The sequence below is a fragment of the Narcine bancroftii genome, chromosome 5, assembly GCF_036971445.1.
Source record: "Narcine bancroftii isolate sNarBan1 chromosome 5, sNarBan1.hap1, whole genome shotgun sequence".
Lineage (NCBI taxonomy): Eukaryota > Metazoa > Chordata > Chondrichthyes > Torpediniformes > Narcinidae > Narcine > Narcine bancroftii.
The window spans coordinates 217,269,982-217,283,617 of record NC_091473.1 but is presented as its reverse complement, the minus strand read 5'-3'; the positions used below and the strand labels follow the sequence as shown (position 1 = coordinate 217,283,617).

The following is a 13,636-nucleotide window of genomic DNA, read 5'->3' as shown; positions in this document are numbered from 1 at the left end:
CGTTTGCAGTTCACAGTTACTAGTAAGCCCAGCAGAAGCAAGACCCTTGGGGTTGTATGCGATGCCATGTATATCCTCTGACAATAAATTTGAACTTTGACCTAAACATCGACTGACCATTTCTACCCACGAATCCTGCTTGACCTGCTGAGTCTTGATAAAGGGTCCCTACCTGAAACGTTTACTGACCATTCTGTCCACATGTGCTGCCTGACCCTTTGAGTCCCTCCAGCAGCCTTTTGTTTGCTTCAGGCACAGGCAGCCCAGGAAATGGATCAGGATGCTCCCAAAGCGGAGGTAATGGATTTTGACCAAACTGCCTCTTTGGTGTAATTATTTCATGACCCCCCTTGCCCCAGAAACGTTAGATGACTGCACAAGGTGGTGGAAAACCCGCGGCGTTTGGTATGATTCATTGACTTTAACATTGGGAGTCATTGTGTAAGACTGAGAAGGTGGTATGTGATGAACTTTGACAGTCACATTCAGTGTATTTTTGATTGCAATTTCCACCTCAGCTTCCTTGTCTTGTCCTTCCTTCCATTTTCTTTCCTAGGGGGATGCAGATTGCCACAGTATGTCTGATGTCATATCCATGGACTGGGTGGAATGGGAATGCAGAATAAAATGCCCACAAATCAGGTGTGGTTTCTCGTGGTCACAAATGCCAATTTTATCATTCGTGCCAGGGTTAACCTTGCCATGTTGGAGCTCGGGTCAACAGGACAGCAGACTGCCCCAGGCCAAGATGTAATGATGAGATGGGCACCAGAAGAATACACCCGAAAGAAAGAGATCCTTCTCCCTTCCCCTCATGCCCTGTCTGAGCTGTTTAAACCCGCTTCTTCAAGATTATTTGACTTGAAGTTGTGTCCGCTAGGACAAAGTGGTGAGCCCGGCTTCTGGGAGGCACCGACAGTCTCCAGCCAGGGCAGAGGGAGTGGTGTGAGAGAGGATGAGTACAGTTTACAATTCGTTGCTCCAGCCACATCCATCTGCTGGCTGGCAAGCATTTATAGGTGGCTTTTTCTCCAGGCATGAATCCTCGGGGTGGGTAGGAGCAGAGAGAGAGAGATCGAGGGAGAATCAGGGGTGCTCAGTCATTGTCCATTCAGTTGGAGGGTGCACATATACCAGAGAGAAATTAGGCTGCGGGAGACTCAGCTTCACAGAACAGGGTACAACTCAGATTCAAGATAGGCTGTACTCGTAGGCCCACTTAGCTTCTGGCCATGGAGGTAACAATGGCCCTCAATTCTTTATTTTGAAGCTGCCTCTAGGCTGTTATTGAGACCCCCAGCATGTCACACTACACATTACTGAGGGGCCCAAGCTTCTCCTGCTGAGGAGAGGAAGTCTCCCCTCCTCCTAGATCTGATACCCAATAAGGGGCATGGGCAGGGGCCAGCAGATACCACAGGCCGGTGCAGGGTGGGAGTGACTGCATCCACTTTGCTGTCAGTGCTCTAGCTGGGATCGGAGACCCTCATTCCTGCAAATGTCCAGGCATGAACAGTTAACGGGATGCAAGCAGGGAGCCTAGGGGACACCTGCCTTTGGCACTGGTCAACTTTACTATCTCTTCTACCAACTTTATACTGGCCGGTTATTCTTGGATCAGGGTGGTGCGTAATATTATTAGAGTAGGTCATGAAATTGATGAAGGTAGAAGGGGCTTGAAGAGCTAGAAAACCTTCCTATGTATGGCTGAAGGGAGAAGATTCTGGACTACAGTTCTAAACCCAGAGGAATATCTGTCTGAGTGGGATAGAAGGACCAAGCAGTGGATGAGGGGCCTGCATTAAGGATTTGGTGATATCCAGTTGGTGGAGACTGGGTAGGGCAAGGAAAGAGATTGTCCAATGCACTGTGCATTGTATAATACACCCTGCGAATGGCTCACCCTTCTTTCTCCTTCTGTTGAGCTACTTCCTCCTGGAGGATCTTCAGCTGATCCTGAGCCTCCTGCAGCTCCCTTTGGATCTCCTCCAGCCTCGTCTCCAGTGCCTGATTGGTCAGTTTGAGCGTCTGGTTCTCAGTGCTGGTCTCCTGCTGTATAGAGTGCAGGGACACGAGCTCCTTCTGCAACTGGAGGGAGGAACACACAGAGGGGTCGGGTCAATCAGCAGTCAAAAGGCAGGTCAACACAAGAATGAATTCAGATCCAATACCCTGTGTGGCATGAATAAAAGCTCTCACAACTGGAGGGAGAACACACACTTTTATTAGCTTATAACAAAGGGTAGGGTCTTACAATGGTCTTCAGTAGGGCTCAGGAAACCTGGGTTATATATGGGTAGATGGGGGCGAATCTTAGTTCACTGCACCCTGTACCTCTCATCAATCCTAATCCTCATCTCTATCTCTTTCCCACTCTGCCTCACTCCATCCATCTCTCTCTCCCTATTTCACCATCCCACACACTTCAGACTCCAACCATAGCAGTGATGTGTGGCTACAGACTTCCCCACACCATGTCATAATCCTAGTATATCCCCAAATATAATGTTGGGGATCTTGAGACTTTTGATGGCCTAATATCTAACCGTTCTTTCTATCAGTCCTCCTGAATAAGTACAAAACACCCCCAGGAGTATGTTAAGAGCAAAAGGATAACTAAAGAGGAAACTAGTCTCCTTGATGATCAGTGTGGATATCAATGTGTGGAGTCATGGGAGATGAGCGAGGTCTTCAATGAATTCTTCTCACCTGCATTTACAATGGAGAAGGTAACAAGTTCAAAGAACAGAGATGTTTGGTTTTATGAAGGGGTGCTGGAAGTTTTGAAACATATACAGGTGGATAACTTTCTGCGACCCTACTACCAAGTGCATCCTCATCTATCCTGGAAGAAATTTCTGGGGCACGGGCAGACAGCTTTGGACATGGGTGATGTTCTGGAAGATTGGAGAATGGCTAAAAGGACATAGAACATGGAAATCTACAGCACAGTATTGGTTCTTTGGCCCACAGTGTTGTGCAATCCGAATCACCCTTTCTGCAAAATGCCTGTAATTTTCCCAACCTCCATTTTTCTCAGTTCCATTTGCCTACCTAAAGACCTTCTTGTACCTGCCTTCACCACCATTGCTGGCAGTGAATTCCATGCACCCACCACTGTCTGTGTGAAAAATATACCTCTTACTTCCCACCTGTACTTACCCCAAAGTACCTTAAAACTGTGCCTTCTCGGGTCAGCCATTTCAGCCTTGGGATAAAGCCTCTGGCCATCTACACAATCAATACCTCTCACCATTTTATATACCTCTATCAGGTCAGCACTCATCCTCCGTCACTCAAAGGAGAGAAGACCAAGTTCACTCACTTATCCTCATAAGGCATGCTCTCCAATCCAGGCAAATGACCCTTTCTAAATGTCCCTTGCACCCTCTCTATGTCCTCGTATAGTGAGGTGACCAGAACTAAACATAATGTTCCAAGTGAGATCTAACCAGGGTCTTATCTCACCGCAATATTACCTCGAACTCAATCCCATGATTAATGAAGGCTAACATAGCACGCCCCTTCTTAACAACACTATCAACCCATGTGGCAGCTTTGAGTGCCCCATGGACATGTACCCTGAGATCGCTCAGTTTGTCCACATTGCTCAGAATGCTCCCACTAACAATGAGTTCTGCCCTCAAATTTGACCTACTGAAATGAACCACTTCAGACTTTTCTGGGTTAAGTTCCATCTGCTACTTCTCAGATCAGCCTCTGCATCCTATCAATGTCTGTTTGTCATCTCTGGCAACCTCCAGACTTTCCACGACACTCCCAGCTTTCTTGTCATCTGCAAACCTACTAACCCACTCTTCCAGTTCCTCCTCACCCTGGTCATTTGTCAAAATCGCAAAGAGGAGTGGTGGGGGGGGGGTTCCCAGAACAGATCCCAGCAGATCACCACTGGTCACCTCCCTCCATGTGGATTTGGAACCATGTACAATCACCCTCTGCCTTCTCTGGTCAAGTCAATTCTGTATCAGCCATGCAAGGCCTCCTTGCATTCATGTCTCCTTACTTTTTCTTTTTAGAATATCTTGAGTTTAATAAAAAGAACATATTGATCCAATACATAAATTGAAAGATAAAAAAGACAATTTGTACTTCAATAATATTCAAGCAATACATATGAAAATTGTGTGTATTCTTCTTGATCAAACTCCTTTTACAAAATATCTCAAAAGGAAAAAGAAGGGGGAAAAAAAGAAAAGAAACCCCTCCTATTAATCAAATCTCTCCCTCTAGTCCTTACTTTCTGAATGAGCCTTGCATGGGGAACCTTATCAAATGCCTTACAGAAATCTATATATACTACATCCACCGCTCTACCTTCATCAATGCTGGGCCTCTGTAGAAGGACTACAAGGACCAGTTACTGGAAGGGATTCTAAGAGACAGGATCTACCTGCACTTACAAAGGCAAGGACTTATTAGTAAGAGTGGTAAATTGTGTGTCACACTTAAGAATTTTGAAGAATTGACCAGGTGGATTGATGAGAGCAGGGTAGTACTTGCTGTCTACATGGACATTCAAAAGGCCGTTGGCAAGATATCATGGGATCTACCTAAATAAGCTGGCCCATTGAATACAAATTTGGCTTGGTTGGAGGAAGTAGAGGGTTGCTTTTTCACATGGGGGGGAGGGGGATTGTGATCAGTGGTGTGCTGCAGGGATCAGTGCGGGGCCCATTGTTGTTTGTCAGCTCGATGAATGAATTGGATGTGGATGTGATAGGATGAAAAATAAATTTGCAGATGATAACAAGACTAGTAGTGAGGAGGTCAGAGAAGAAGATTGTCGGTTGCTGCAAAAGGATTGAGATGAACCAAGAAAGCGAGAGAGAATGCACTCCAGTGCAATGCAAAGTGGTGCTTTTTGGGAAGTTAAACCAGAGCAGGACAGGTTCCATGGACACCAGAGCCCTGGAGAGCAGAACGGAGAATATAATGGCTACAGGTGCATAGTTTCCCGAAAATGGCGACAGTTAGACAGGATGGTGAAGAAGTTGTTTGGCGCTTTTGCTTTCATCTATTGGACTATGGAGTACAGGAGTTTGGACGTCATGCTACAAGACATTAGAGAGACCACACTTGGGTATTACATTTTAAATTTAAATTTAGACACACAGCATGTATGTGCCCACTGCCCTTCTGGCCTATGAGCCCATGCTGCCCAATTACACCTAATTGACCCACAACCACTGTTACGTTTTTTGAAAGGTAGGAGGAAACCGGGGCACCTGGAGATACTCACGCAGACACAGGAAGAAGTTACAAACACCTTTCAGACAGTGGGGAATTCGAACTCCGTTTGCAGGTGCTGTAACAGAGTTGTGTTAACTGCTACGCTGACTGCACAGATGAGATGAAGCTGGAGAGGGTGCAGAATAGATGCACAAGAATGTTGCCAGGATTGGAAGGCTTGAGTTACAGGAAGCTGTGTCTTACGAAAGCAGCCTCTATCCTCAAAGACCTCCCCCCATCCATTCTGCTACCACTGAGATAAGGGTACAGGAGCCTAAAGTTGAGCACCCAGTGGCACAAGGACAGCTTCTTCCCCACTGCCATCAGATCCCTGAATAATCAATGAACCACAGACGCTGCCTTACTTTGACTTTTCGTGCACTTTTTTTTTAATATTTAATTTGATTTTTCCAAGATTCATGTAGAACATTATAAATAGCATTTTAAAATTACAGAATCTCATATGATTGACCAAATCTCATCCCCCTCCCCAACTGTTAATGTAAAAAAAAACAGTTGTTCAAAAAAGAAGGGGTATTTTAGTCCATATCTTGATCTTAAGGAATTCAACAATATTAACCTATTTTAAACCTTTTCAGGGAAGTTAGTTAGCTAGTATGATTCAAATAAGGTTGCCATATTTTAACAAACACCTCATATTTCTTTCTAAGATTATAACTCATCTTTTCCAGGGGGCACAACTTTGCATTTCCTATTCCAGCGAGTAATAAGTTTGCGGGGTTGGGGGGGTAGAAGAGCTGGACTTCCATGTAACAGCTATATATCTCCTGGCTACCGCTAGTGGACTCCTCACAATCTGGATTTGATAGTTTGAGAGTTTTGTGCCAATAACCATAAGATTCCTCAATAAATACAGTTCTGGTTCCAATGGAAAATCCACTTCTATAATATATGTCAAAATTTCTGCTAAGTCATACTTATGTTCATGCAAAGCCAGGTTGAATGTATAAATGTTCCAACCTCAAAACCACACCTCAAACATCAGTCTGGAATTTCAGATTTTAAACCTGATTCTAAATAGAAGCTGGTTAGACTGGAACTGTTGCCCCTGAAGCAAAGCATGACCACCCCCACCCCCCTCCCCCAGAGGTTGAAAGTATCATCAGGGGCATGGGTAAGCTGAATGGTCGCAGCTGTTTCCTGGGGTAAGGGGTTCTGGAATTCAAGGAAGTTGGTGGTGAGAGGGGAAAGATTTAAAGGAGACCTGAGGGGGTAACTCTTCATTGAGGGCAGTCACATATGCAAATAAACTGCCAAAGGAGATGGTAGAAGAGGGTATAATTAGTACTTAATAAAACATTTACACAGGTGCACAGATAGGAACGGTTAAGAGGGATACAGGCCAAATGTAGACAAGTGGTTCCATCTTGGTCAACGTGAACAAATTGGTTGAAGGGCCTGTTTTTGTGTTGGCAACACTGTGACTTCATAAAGGTACAGATTGGCTCTGGCTCCAAATAAGGCTGGGGCTTCAGTTTCTCTCGTCTGTGGGTTGACCTGCATCTCACTGTGGTGGCGACACAGGGGCCCGGTCTCTCTGGTCTGTGAACTGTCCTGAGTCTCTGTGAGGACGACGCTGGGATCCTGGCCTCTGGTCTGTGAGTTGATCCAAGTCACTCTGTGCAGAAAACACTGGGGGACATGGGTCTCTCTGGTCTGTGAGTGACCCAAGTCTCTCTGTGGGGACAACACTGGGGCCCCAGTCTCTCAGTCTGTGACCTGATCAGAGTTTCTCTGTGCAGACAACACTGGAGAACCCTCTTCCTGTAGGATGAGGCCTTCCCGCTGGTCTAACCATGGGGGCTTCTGAATCGCACCCAGCTACCTTTTTGATTCTCTCTGCTGCTGTTTCCTCATGGGCTCCATCTCTTCCAAGGGTTACTTCCTGTCCTTCGAGCTCTCCCATGGCATCCGGTTTACTCAAAGTGTGGGGAGCGGCATGGCTGCAGATGAAGCCAGCCCTTTGGAGTCTGGGGAGAAAAGATTACAGAGGGAGGGCACTTTTACTCTAATATTTACATAGTTCTCAATATGTTTATTGTCATACATGTCCAAAAACATATGCACCAAAATACTCACTTGCTGCAGTCAATCAGGCCCTTCATATATATATAAAAAAACTTCAATAGCATACACTAAATTGTCATTGAAAGGGGTTAACACAAACATGAAAAAATGACAGCAGCACCACTGCTGAGGACCTGTGCTCAGCTGGGAGCGGAAACACAGTACTGTCCAGTAGGGTCCAACCGCCCAGTCCTGCTGCCAAATGCTCCATACAGGCTTTAAATGGCCTGTCAAAGGAGCCAATGACGGTTTATTTTAAAATCCTGCAACCACGGGGTCTGGGCCACGAGGAATTGCAGTCTCCAGGGAAGCAGAGGAGACGACCCGAGGGGTCAGTGACCATGGTGGCAGACCAGCAAGGGACTCTGAGTCTGAAGAACATACAGACGGCTGTTGGTGACTTGAGGCGAGGAAAGGCAACTGCGGTCAAAGGACTCACTCCAGGCTGCAGGAGACTGGCTCGAGAATGGTTGAAGGGGTACCAGGTATCGGAATCGAGAGGCGAGAGGGTGCCGAGGGTGCTGGGGGGGTTCCAGATCGTGTCAGAGGTTTGGATCTGGAGCTCAGGTTGCTGATGGTTTGGACAGAAGTCTGTGTGGCTGCAGAGACAGAGGAGGCGAAGAATACACGGACACTCAGTGACTCTGGGGGGACTCTCTTTTGCTTCTATTTCTCTGACTGTTAGGGGCACCGGGCAATTTCTGCTGATGACAAATCTTTCTCTGTTTTACAGTGGGCTAAAGGAAATTTTGTGTAATATTTCATTTTCTGTTTTATTACATGACCATAAAAGAATCTTGAATCTAAAAGTACAAAAGATAGATAATAAATATTCACTGTTACTATCGAGCAAAAAAAAAGTGACATTACAATACTGTGCCCAGTCTGTGATTAGTGAAACGATGTGAGGTTCAAGAGCCTGATAACTGTTGGAAAGAAACTGTTCTTGAACCGAGGGGGGCTGGTCCTCAGGCTTCTGCCTGAAGGCAGCAGTGAGAAGAGATTGTGATCAGGGTGATGGGGGTCCTTTATGAGCTTGGCTGCCTTCTTGAGGCAGTGCCTCATGTAGCCAATCGCAAAGGAAGCAACAGAATGAATTGAGAGGTAAAACACTGACTACAGTAATAGTGGCCACAAAATTGTCAGCTTGAAGAAAACCTTATCCTGTTCACTGCTATCATTCAGGGGAGGGGATCTGCCATGACATGAATGGTCTGGGATAAGGCACTTGAAATGGTATATGGTTCAACAGGCCACAAATGACATAGGATGTATTTGGTGTAACAGCACAATGTGAAAGTATTAACCAAAACTACAGGCCAGTTGGGAGAAATGTCACACCTGCAACTGGACAGCAGACCTTAATGGAAAGAGGTAGTGGGGAGCTCAGTGGGTGCCTGCTTTTGGCATCTTCTCCAATGGACAGATGTTCTGGGATCAGGGTTAAAGGTCAACATCCAGAATAGTATTAGAGTAGGCCATGAAACTGACGAAGGCAGAAGGGACTTGAAGAGCTGGAAAACTTTCCTGTGTAAGACTGAAGGGAGAAGACTGAAGAATTCAGTTCTGAACCCAGCGGAATATTGGCCTAGGTGAGACAGAAGGACCAAGCAGTGGATGATGTGTCCGAGGGGCTGGCACTGAGGAGCTGGCAATATCTGGATTGGAGGAGATTGGAAAGGGAAAGGAAAGAGATGGGCCGATGCTCCGTGCCGTATAATACATCCTGCGAATCACTCACCCTTCTTTCTCCTCCCGGTGAGCTGCTTCGTCCTGGAAGATTTTCAGTGTATCCCGAGTCTCCTGCAGCTCCCGTTGGATCCCCTCCAGCCTTATCTCCAGCTCCTGATTGGTCAATTTGAGCCCCTTGTTCTCAGTGCTGGTCTCCTCCTGTTCACCGCGCAGGGACACGAGCTCCGCCTGTAACTGGACACGGAGGGGTCGGTTCAATCAGCAATTAACAGGCAGGTCAGCACAAAAATGGATTCAGGTCGATCAATCTCATAGCGCCTCTCACCCTTCCTGATCTCTATCCAACTTTTTTCTCCCTGCCTCCATTTCCCTTTGTCCCTCTCTCTACCCCACACTCAGCAAACTCCAATCACAGCAGCAATGTGAACCCTTGGAATGCATTTGGTGAATTCCCCAAGACACCAACCATCGCTCTGGGAAGTTTCTGGGACATATAATAATTGAGAGATTCAGCACAGAAACGGGCCCTTCTGTCCTCCAAGTTCACTGTTGCTACAACTAACACTATTCCCAGTTGCTTGCATTGGGTATTAAATGTTTATGCCTTGGCTATTTAAACACCTGTCTACAAGCATCTTAAATGATTGTTCCTGCCTCCACCTATCAACCCTTGTCTGTGTAAAATTCTTCCCCTTTGAACCCCTCTATAGGCCTCCTACGTCTCATTTTCAACTTACATCCTTTTGTTTTTATATACCATAGCCTTGGGAAAAGGGATCTCACTAATGATACCCCTAATAATTTTGTACACCTCAAAAAATTCCAGTGAAAACTAACCCAAACCTATCTCATCCTTCCCCCATAACATATTCTCTAATCCAAGCATCATCGTGTTAAATCTCTCTCTGGAGCAATCACACCCTACCTACAGTATGGCAGGCAGGACTGCTCACAATACTCCAAGCTCTGCCTGACCAATGTTTGGTAAAGTTGTAACATGGTGTCCCAACATTTACAGTTCAAGCCCCCAGGAAGCTAAATCTGTGATCTACCTTCTCTGCCACCCTAACCATCTGTATCACCACTTTTGGGGAACTATGCAGCAGTATTTCAGGGCTCTCCTGTTCATCGGCATTCCTCAGTGCCCCACTACTTACTGTATGCCTCACCCTAATTGACTTCCCAGACTACATCACCTTCTACTCAACTCCTCATCTGAGCTTAATCAGGCTGTTGCCTGAGGCAACCTTCTTTGCTCTTCACAACACTACCAACAGTCATACTCTCTGCATTCGCGGCCAAGTCTTTAGCGTATATCATAGACAACGAAGGCGCCAACATTAACCCCTGAGGTACAGCGCAGGTCAGAGACATTCACTCAGAAAATAACTGGTCCACCACCATCCACTCCTTCCAATTTTGGTCCTAATTTTGAGCTCTTTTTCCTCCGACTTTTGGCCATGCTTTCAATCAGTACTCCTGCATTATCCTCTGGCTTTACCCTTTGCTGAAGCTACAACCGAAACTAAATGAAAACTTGAACTAGGTGACAGACTGACTCTGGCTACGAATGGCTCTCAGTATGGCTGGGGCCCCAGCCTCTTCTGGTCTGTGAGCTGATCCGAGTCTCTCCTTCATTCTTCAAGGTTAAAGGTCAAAGGTTGAAGGTTCAAGGTTCCTTGTATTGTCATGCAACAGGACATAAAAATGTAATGTACTGTGGTGGAACATGATTCTGCCGGCATGTCGGGGCATGTCCTCACTGGGGCTGGGCAGGCTGGCCCACCTTCTGTACCTGTAGCCCCTCCCTGTAAGATCCCCTAATAAAGGCCGAGAGCCCTAGTTTCCTCCCTCATACCTGCCTTGGACGTGAACCAGCAGCATTTAGAGGCATGTCTAGGTCTTCGGATCGATAAAACCTTTGACTGCCTGCTCCGTGTCTGTGAGTGTTCATTGATTGCGCCACATATATATGATATACTTCAGCTTTTGCCTGCCGGAAGGCAAACAAATGAGTTGCCTTGACCATTGTCCGGTGCCCCTGACAAGAGAAAAAGAAGCAAAAGAGAGTCCCTTCAGAGACACTTTTGAGTGTCTGTGGATTCACCATCAGTGCTCCACCAGACCCTGCAGTGGGAACACTGGAGACCCTAGTCCCTCTGGCCTGTAAGCTGACCTAAATCTTTCTGTGGGGACATCACTGGGGTATCTTGTTCCTGCAGGTTGAGGCCTTCCAACTGGTCTAACCAGAGAGGGCTTTATTCCTGGCCATGGCTACCTCTGCGATTCTCACTGCTCCTCCGTCTCTTGCTGGGGTTGCTTCTGTTTCCTGGTGGGCTTCGTCTCCCTCTCTTCCCAGGGTCACCTCCTGACCTTTGACCTCTCCCAGGGGGTCCAGTTTTCTTGAAACCTGGGGAGGGCCATGGCGTCGGATGGAGCGAGTCCTCTGGAGCCTGCAGAGCAGAGGTAACAGGGGTCGGGGGAACAGGATGGGACAGTGTTACACTGTGTTACCTGGTACAGAGTGGCCCATTGGCTGAGAGGGTGAAGACAGGGAGAAAGGGAGCTCTCGCAACAGACAGGCCATGAGTGAAAAGACAGCAGCTTCTCTGGGAAGGGTGAAATAAATACAGAAAATGCTGGGAACATTTAAGCAGCATCTATGGAGAGATCCTTTAGGTTATCTGGAACAATGAACTGAATATGGGTCTCCCAGCCCTCCCTCTAAAATCCAGCAGATCTTTTTTTCCCCCAACATCCTGCAGGCTCTGGAGCCTCCTATTTCAAAACTTGTCATAAACCACTCTGGGACCCCTAGTGAATATACGGGGTCATCTTCGGCATCTGGTGTTCCCTTTGTGGCTTCCCCTACATCGAAGAGACTGGAAGATCACTTCATGGGGGGGGGGGGGGGTGGTAGCAGTTAGAGGGGGATGACGTTGCTTTGCTTGTGCGGCGGCCCCGGCCCCGGTCCGGGCAGAGGGTAGGCGGCAGCGGCCCTGATCCGGGCAAGAGCAAAGGGGAGGCGGCGGCCCCGGCCTCGGTCGAGTGAGGCAGGCGGAGGCCCCGGTCCGGGCAGAAAGTTGGAGGCGGCGGCCCCAGTCCGGGCACAGGGAAAGTAGCGGCGGCCTCGGTCCCGGTCCGGGCAGAGGGTAGGCGGCGGCGGCCCCGATCCGGGCAAGAGCAAAGGGGAGGCTGCGGCCCCGGCCTCGGTCGAGTGAGGCTGGCGGAGGCCCTGGTCCGGGCAGAAAGTAGGAGGCGGCGGCCCCGGTCCGGGCACAGGGAAAGCAGCGGCGGCTCTGGCCCCGGTCCGGGCAGAGGGTAGGCGGCGGCGGCCCCGATCCGGGCAAGAGCAAAGGGGAGGCGGCGGCCCCGGCCTCGGTCGAGTGAGGCAGGCGGAGGCCCCGGTCCGGGCAGAAAGTTGGAGGCGGCAGCCCCAGTCCGGGCACAGGGAAAGCAGCGGCGGCCTCGGCCCCGGTCCGGGCAGAGGGTAGGCGGCGGCGGCCCCGATCCGGGCAAGAGCAAAGGGGAGGCAGCGGCCCCGGCCTTGGTCGAGTGAGGCTGGCGGAGGCCCCGGTCTGGGCAGAAAGTAGGAGGCAGCGGCCCCGGTCCAGGCACAGGGAAAGCAGCGGCGGCCTCAGCCCCGGTCCGGGCAGTATGGACCGACCTAGGAGGGGAGGCAGACCCCTACAGCCCGGGTAAGAAACCTGCATAGGAGAAGGCCACTCCGATATAAAACCTACGACCCAAGGACCTCGCTGCCACGTCCCAGCTTGCTTGGCCACGGCACACGAACCAAGGGTGTAAAGGGTGGGGCCAGTACTGCGCGCACTGCACTCCAACTAAAAGCTCCTTTGCGCAGGCCCGAGGACAGGTCCACGTCCTCCCCCTCCACGTTCTCCCCCTCCACGTCCTCCCCCTCCACGTCCTCCCCCTCCACGTCCTCCCCCTCCACGTCCTCCCCCTCCACGTCCTCCCCCTCCACGTCCTCCCCCTCCACGTTCTCCCCCTCCACGTCTTCCCCCTCCACGTCCTCCCCCTCAAAAGATGCTCACAAACTCAAGCTAGCATGCTGGAACATCAGAACCATGCTAGACAAGGCTGACAGCCACCGACCTGAACGTCGCTCTGCCCTCATTGCACATGAACTCCTCAGACTTGACATCGACATAGCCGCTCTCAGTGAAGTCTGCCTGGCAGATGTAGGCAGCCTCCAAGAACGCGGTGCAGGCTACACACTCTACTGGTCTGGCAAGCCTTTGGATGAACGACGCCTATCTGGTGTAGACTTCATGGTCAAGAACTCCATTGCCTCCAAACTCGAAAACCTCCCGACAGGCCACTCAGACCGGATCATGTCCATGCGATTCCCCCTTCAAAACAAACGTCGCATCACCCTCATCAGTGTCTATGCTCCAACCCTCCAGGCGGAACCAAGAGAAAAGGACAAGTTCTACACTGACTTGCGCAACCTCATTCAACGCACCCCTACAGCCGACAAGGTTGTCATCCTTGGCGACTTCAACGCTCGCGTCGGCAAAGACTCAGAAACCTGGCCAGGAATCCTGGGCAAGCATGGTGTCGGCAAGTGCAACGACAATGGGCG

At 49.1% G+C, this 13,636-nt stretch overlaps 1 protein-coding gene across 4 annotated transcripts in view; it reads right to left on the bottom strand.

Moving 5' to 3' along the window:
• Nucleotides 1–13,636, bottom strand: part of LOC138764854 (uncharacterized) — a 100,518-nt gene that overhangs the window by 31,234 nt on the left and 55,648 nt on the right. For all 4 annotated transcript variants that reach the window (XM_069941208.1, XM_069941211.1, XM_069941210.1 and 1 more), the window contains exons 27-30: nt 11,309–11,483; nt 9,080–9,264; nt 7,097–7,241; nt 1,904–2,088 (exon numbers count right to left, since the gene is read on the bottom strand). In XM_069941208.1, coding sequence (XP_069797309.1) covers nt 1,904–2,088; nt 7,097–7,241; nt 9,080–9,264; nt 11,309–11,483 — 690 coding nt within the window. The remainder of the gene's footprint in view (nt 1–1,903; nt 2,089–7,096; nt 7,242–9,079; nt 9,265–11,308; nt 11,484–13,636) is intronic.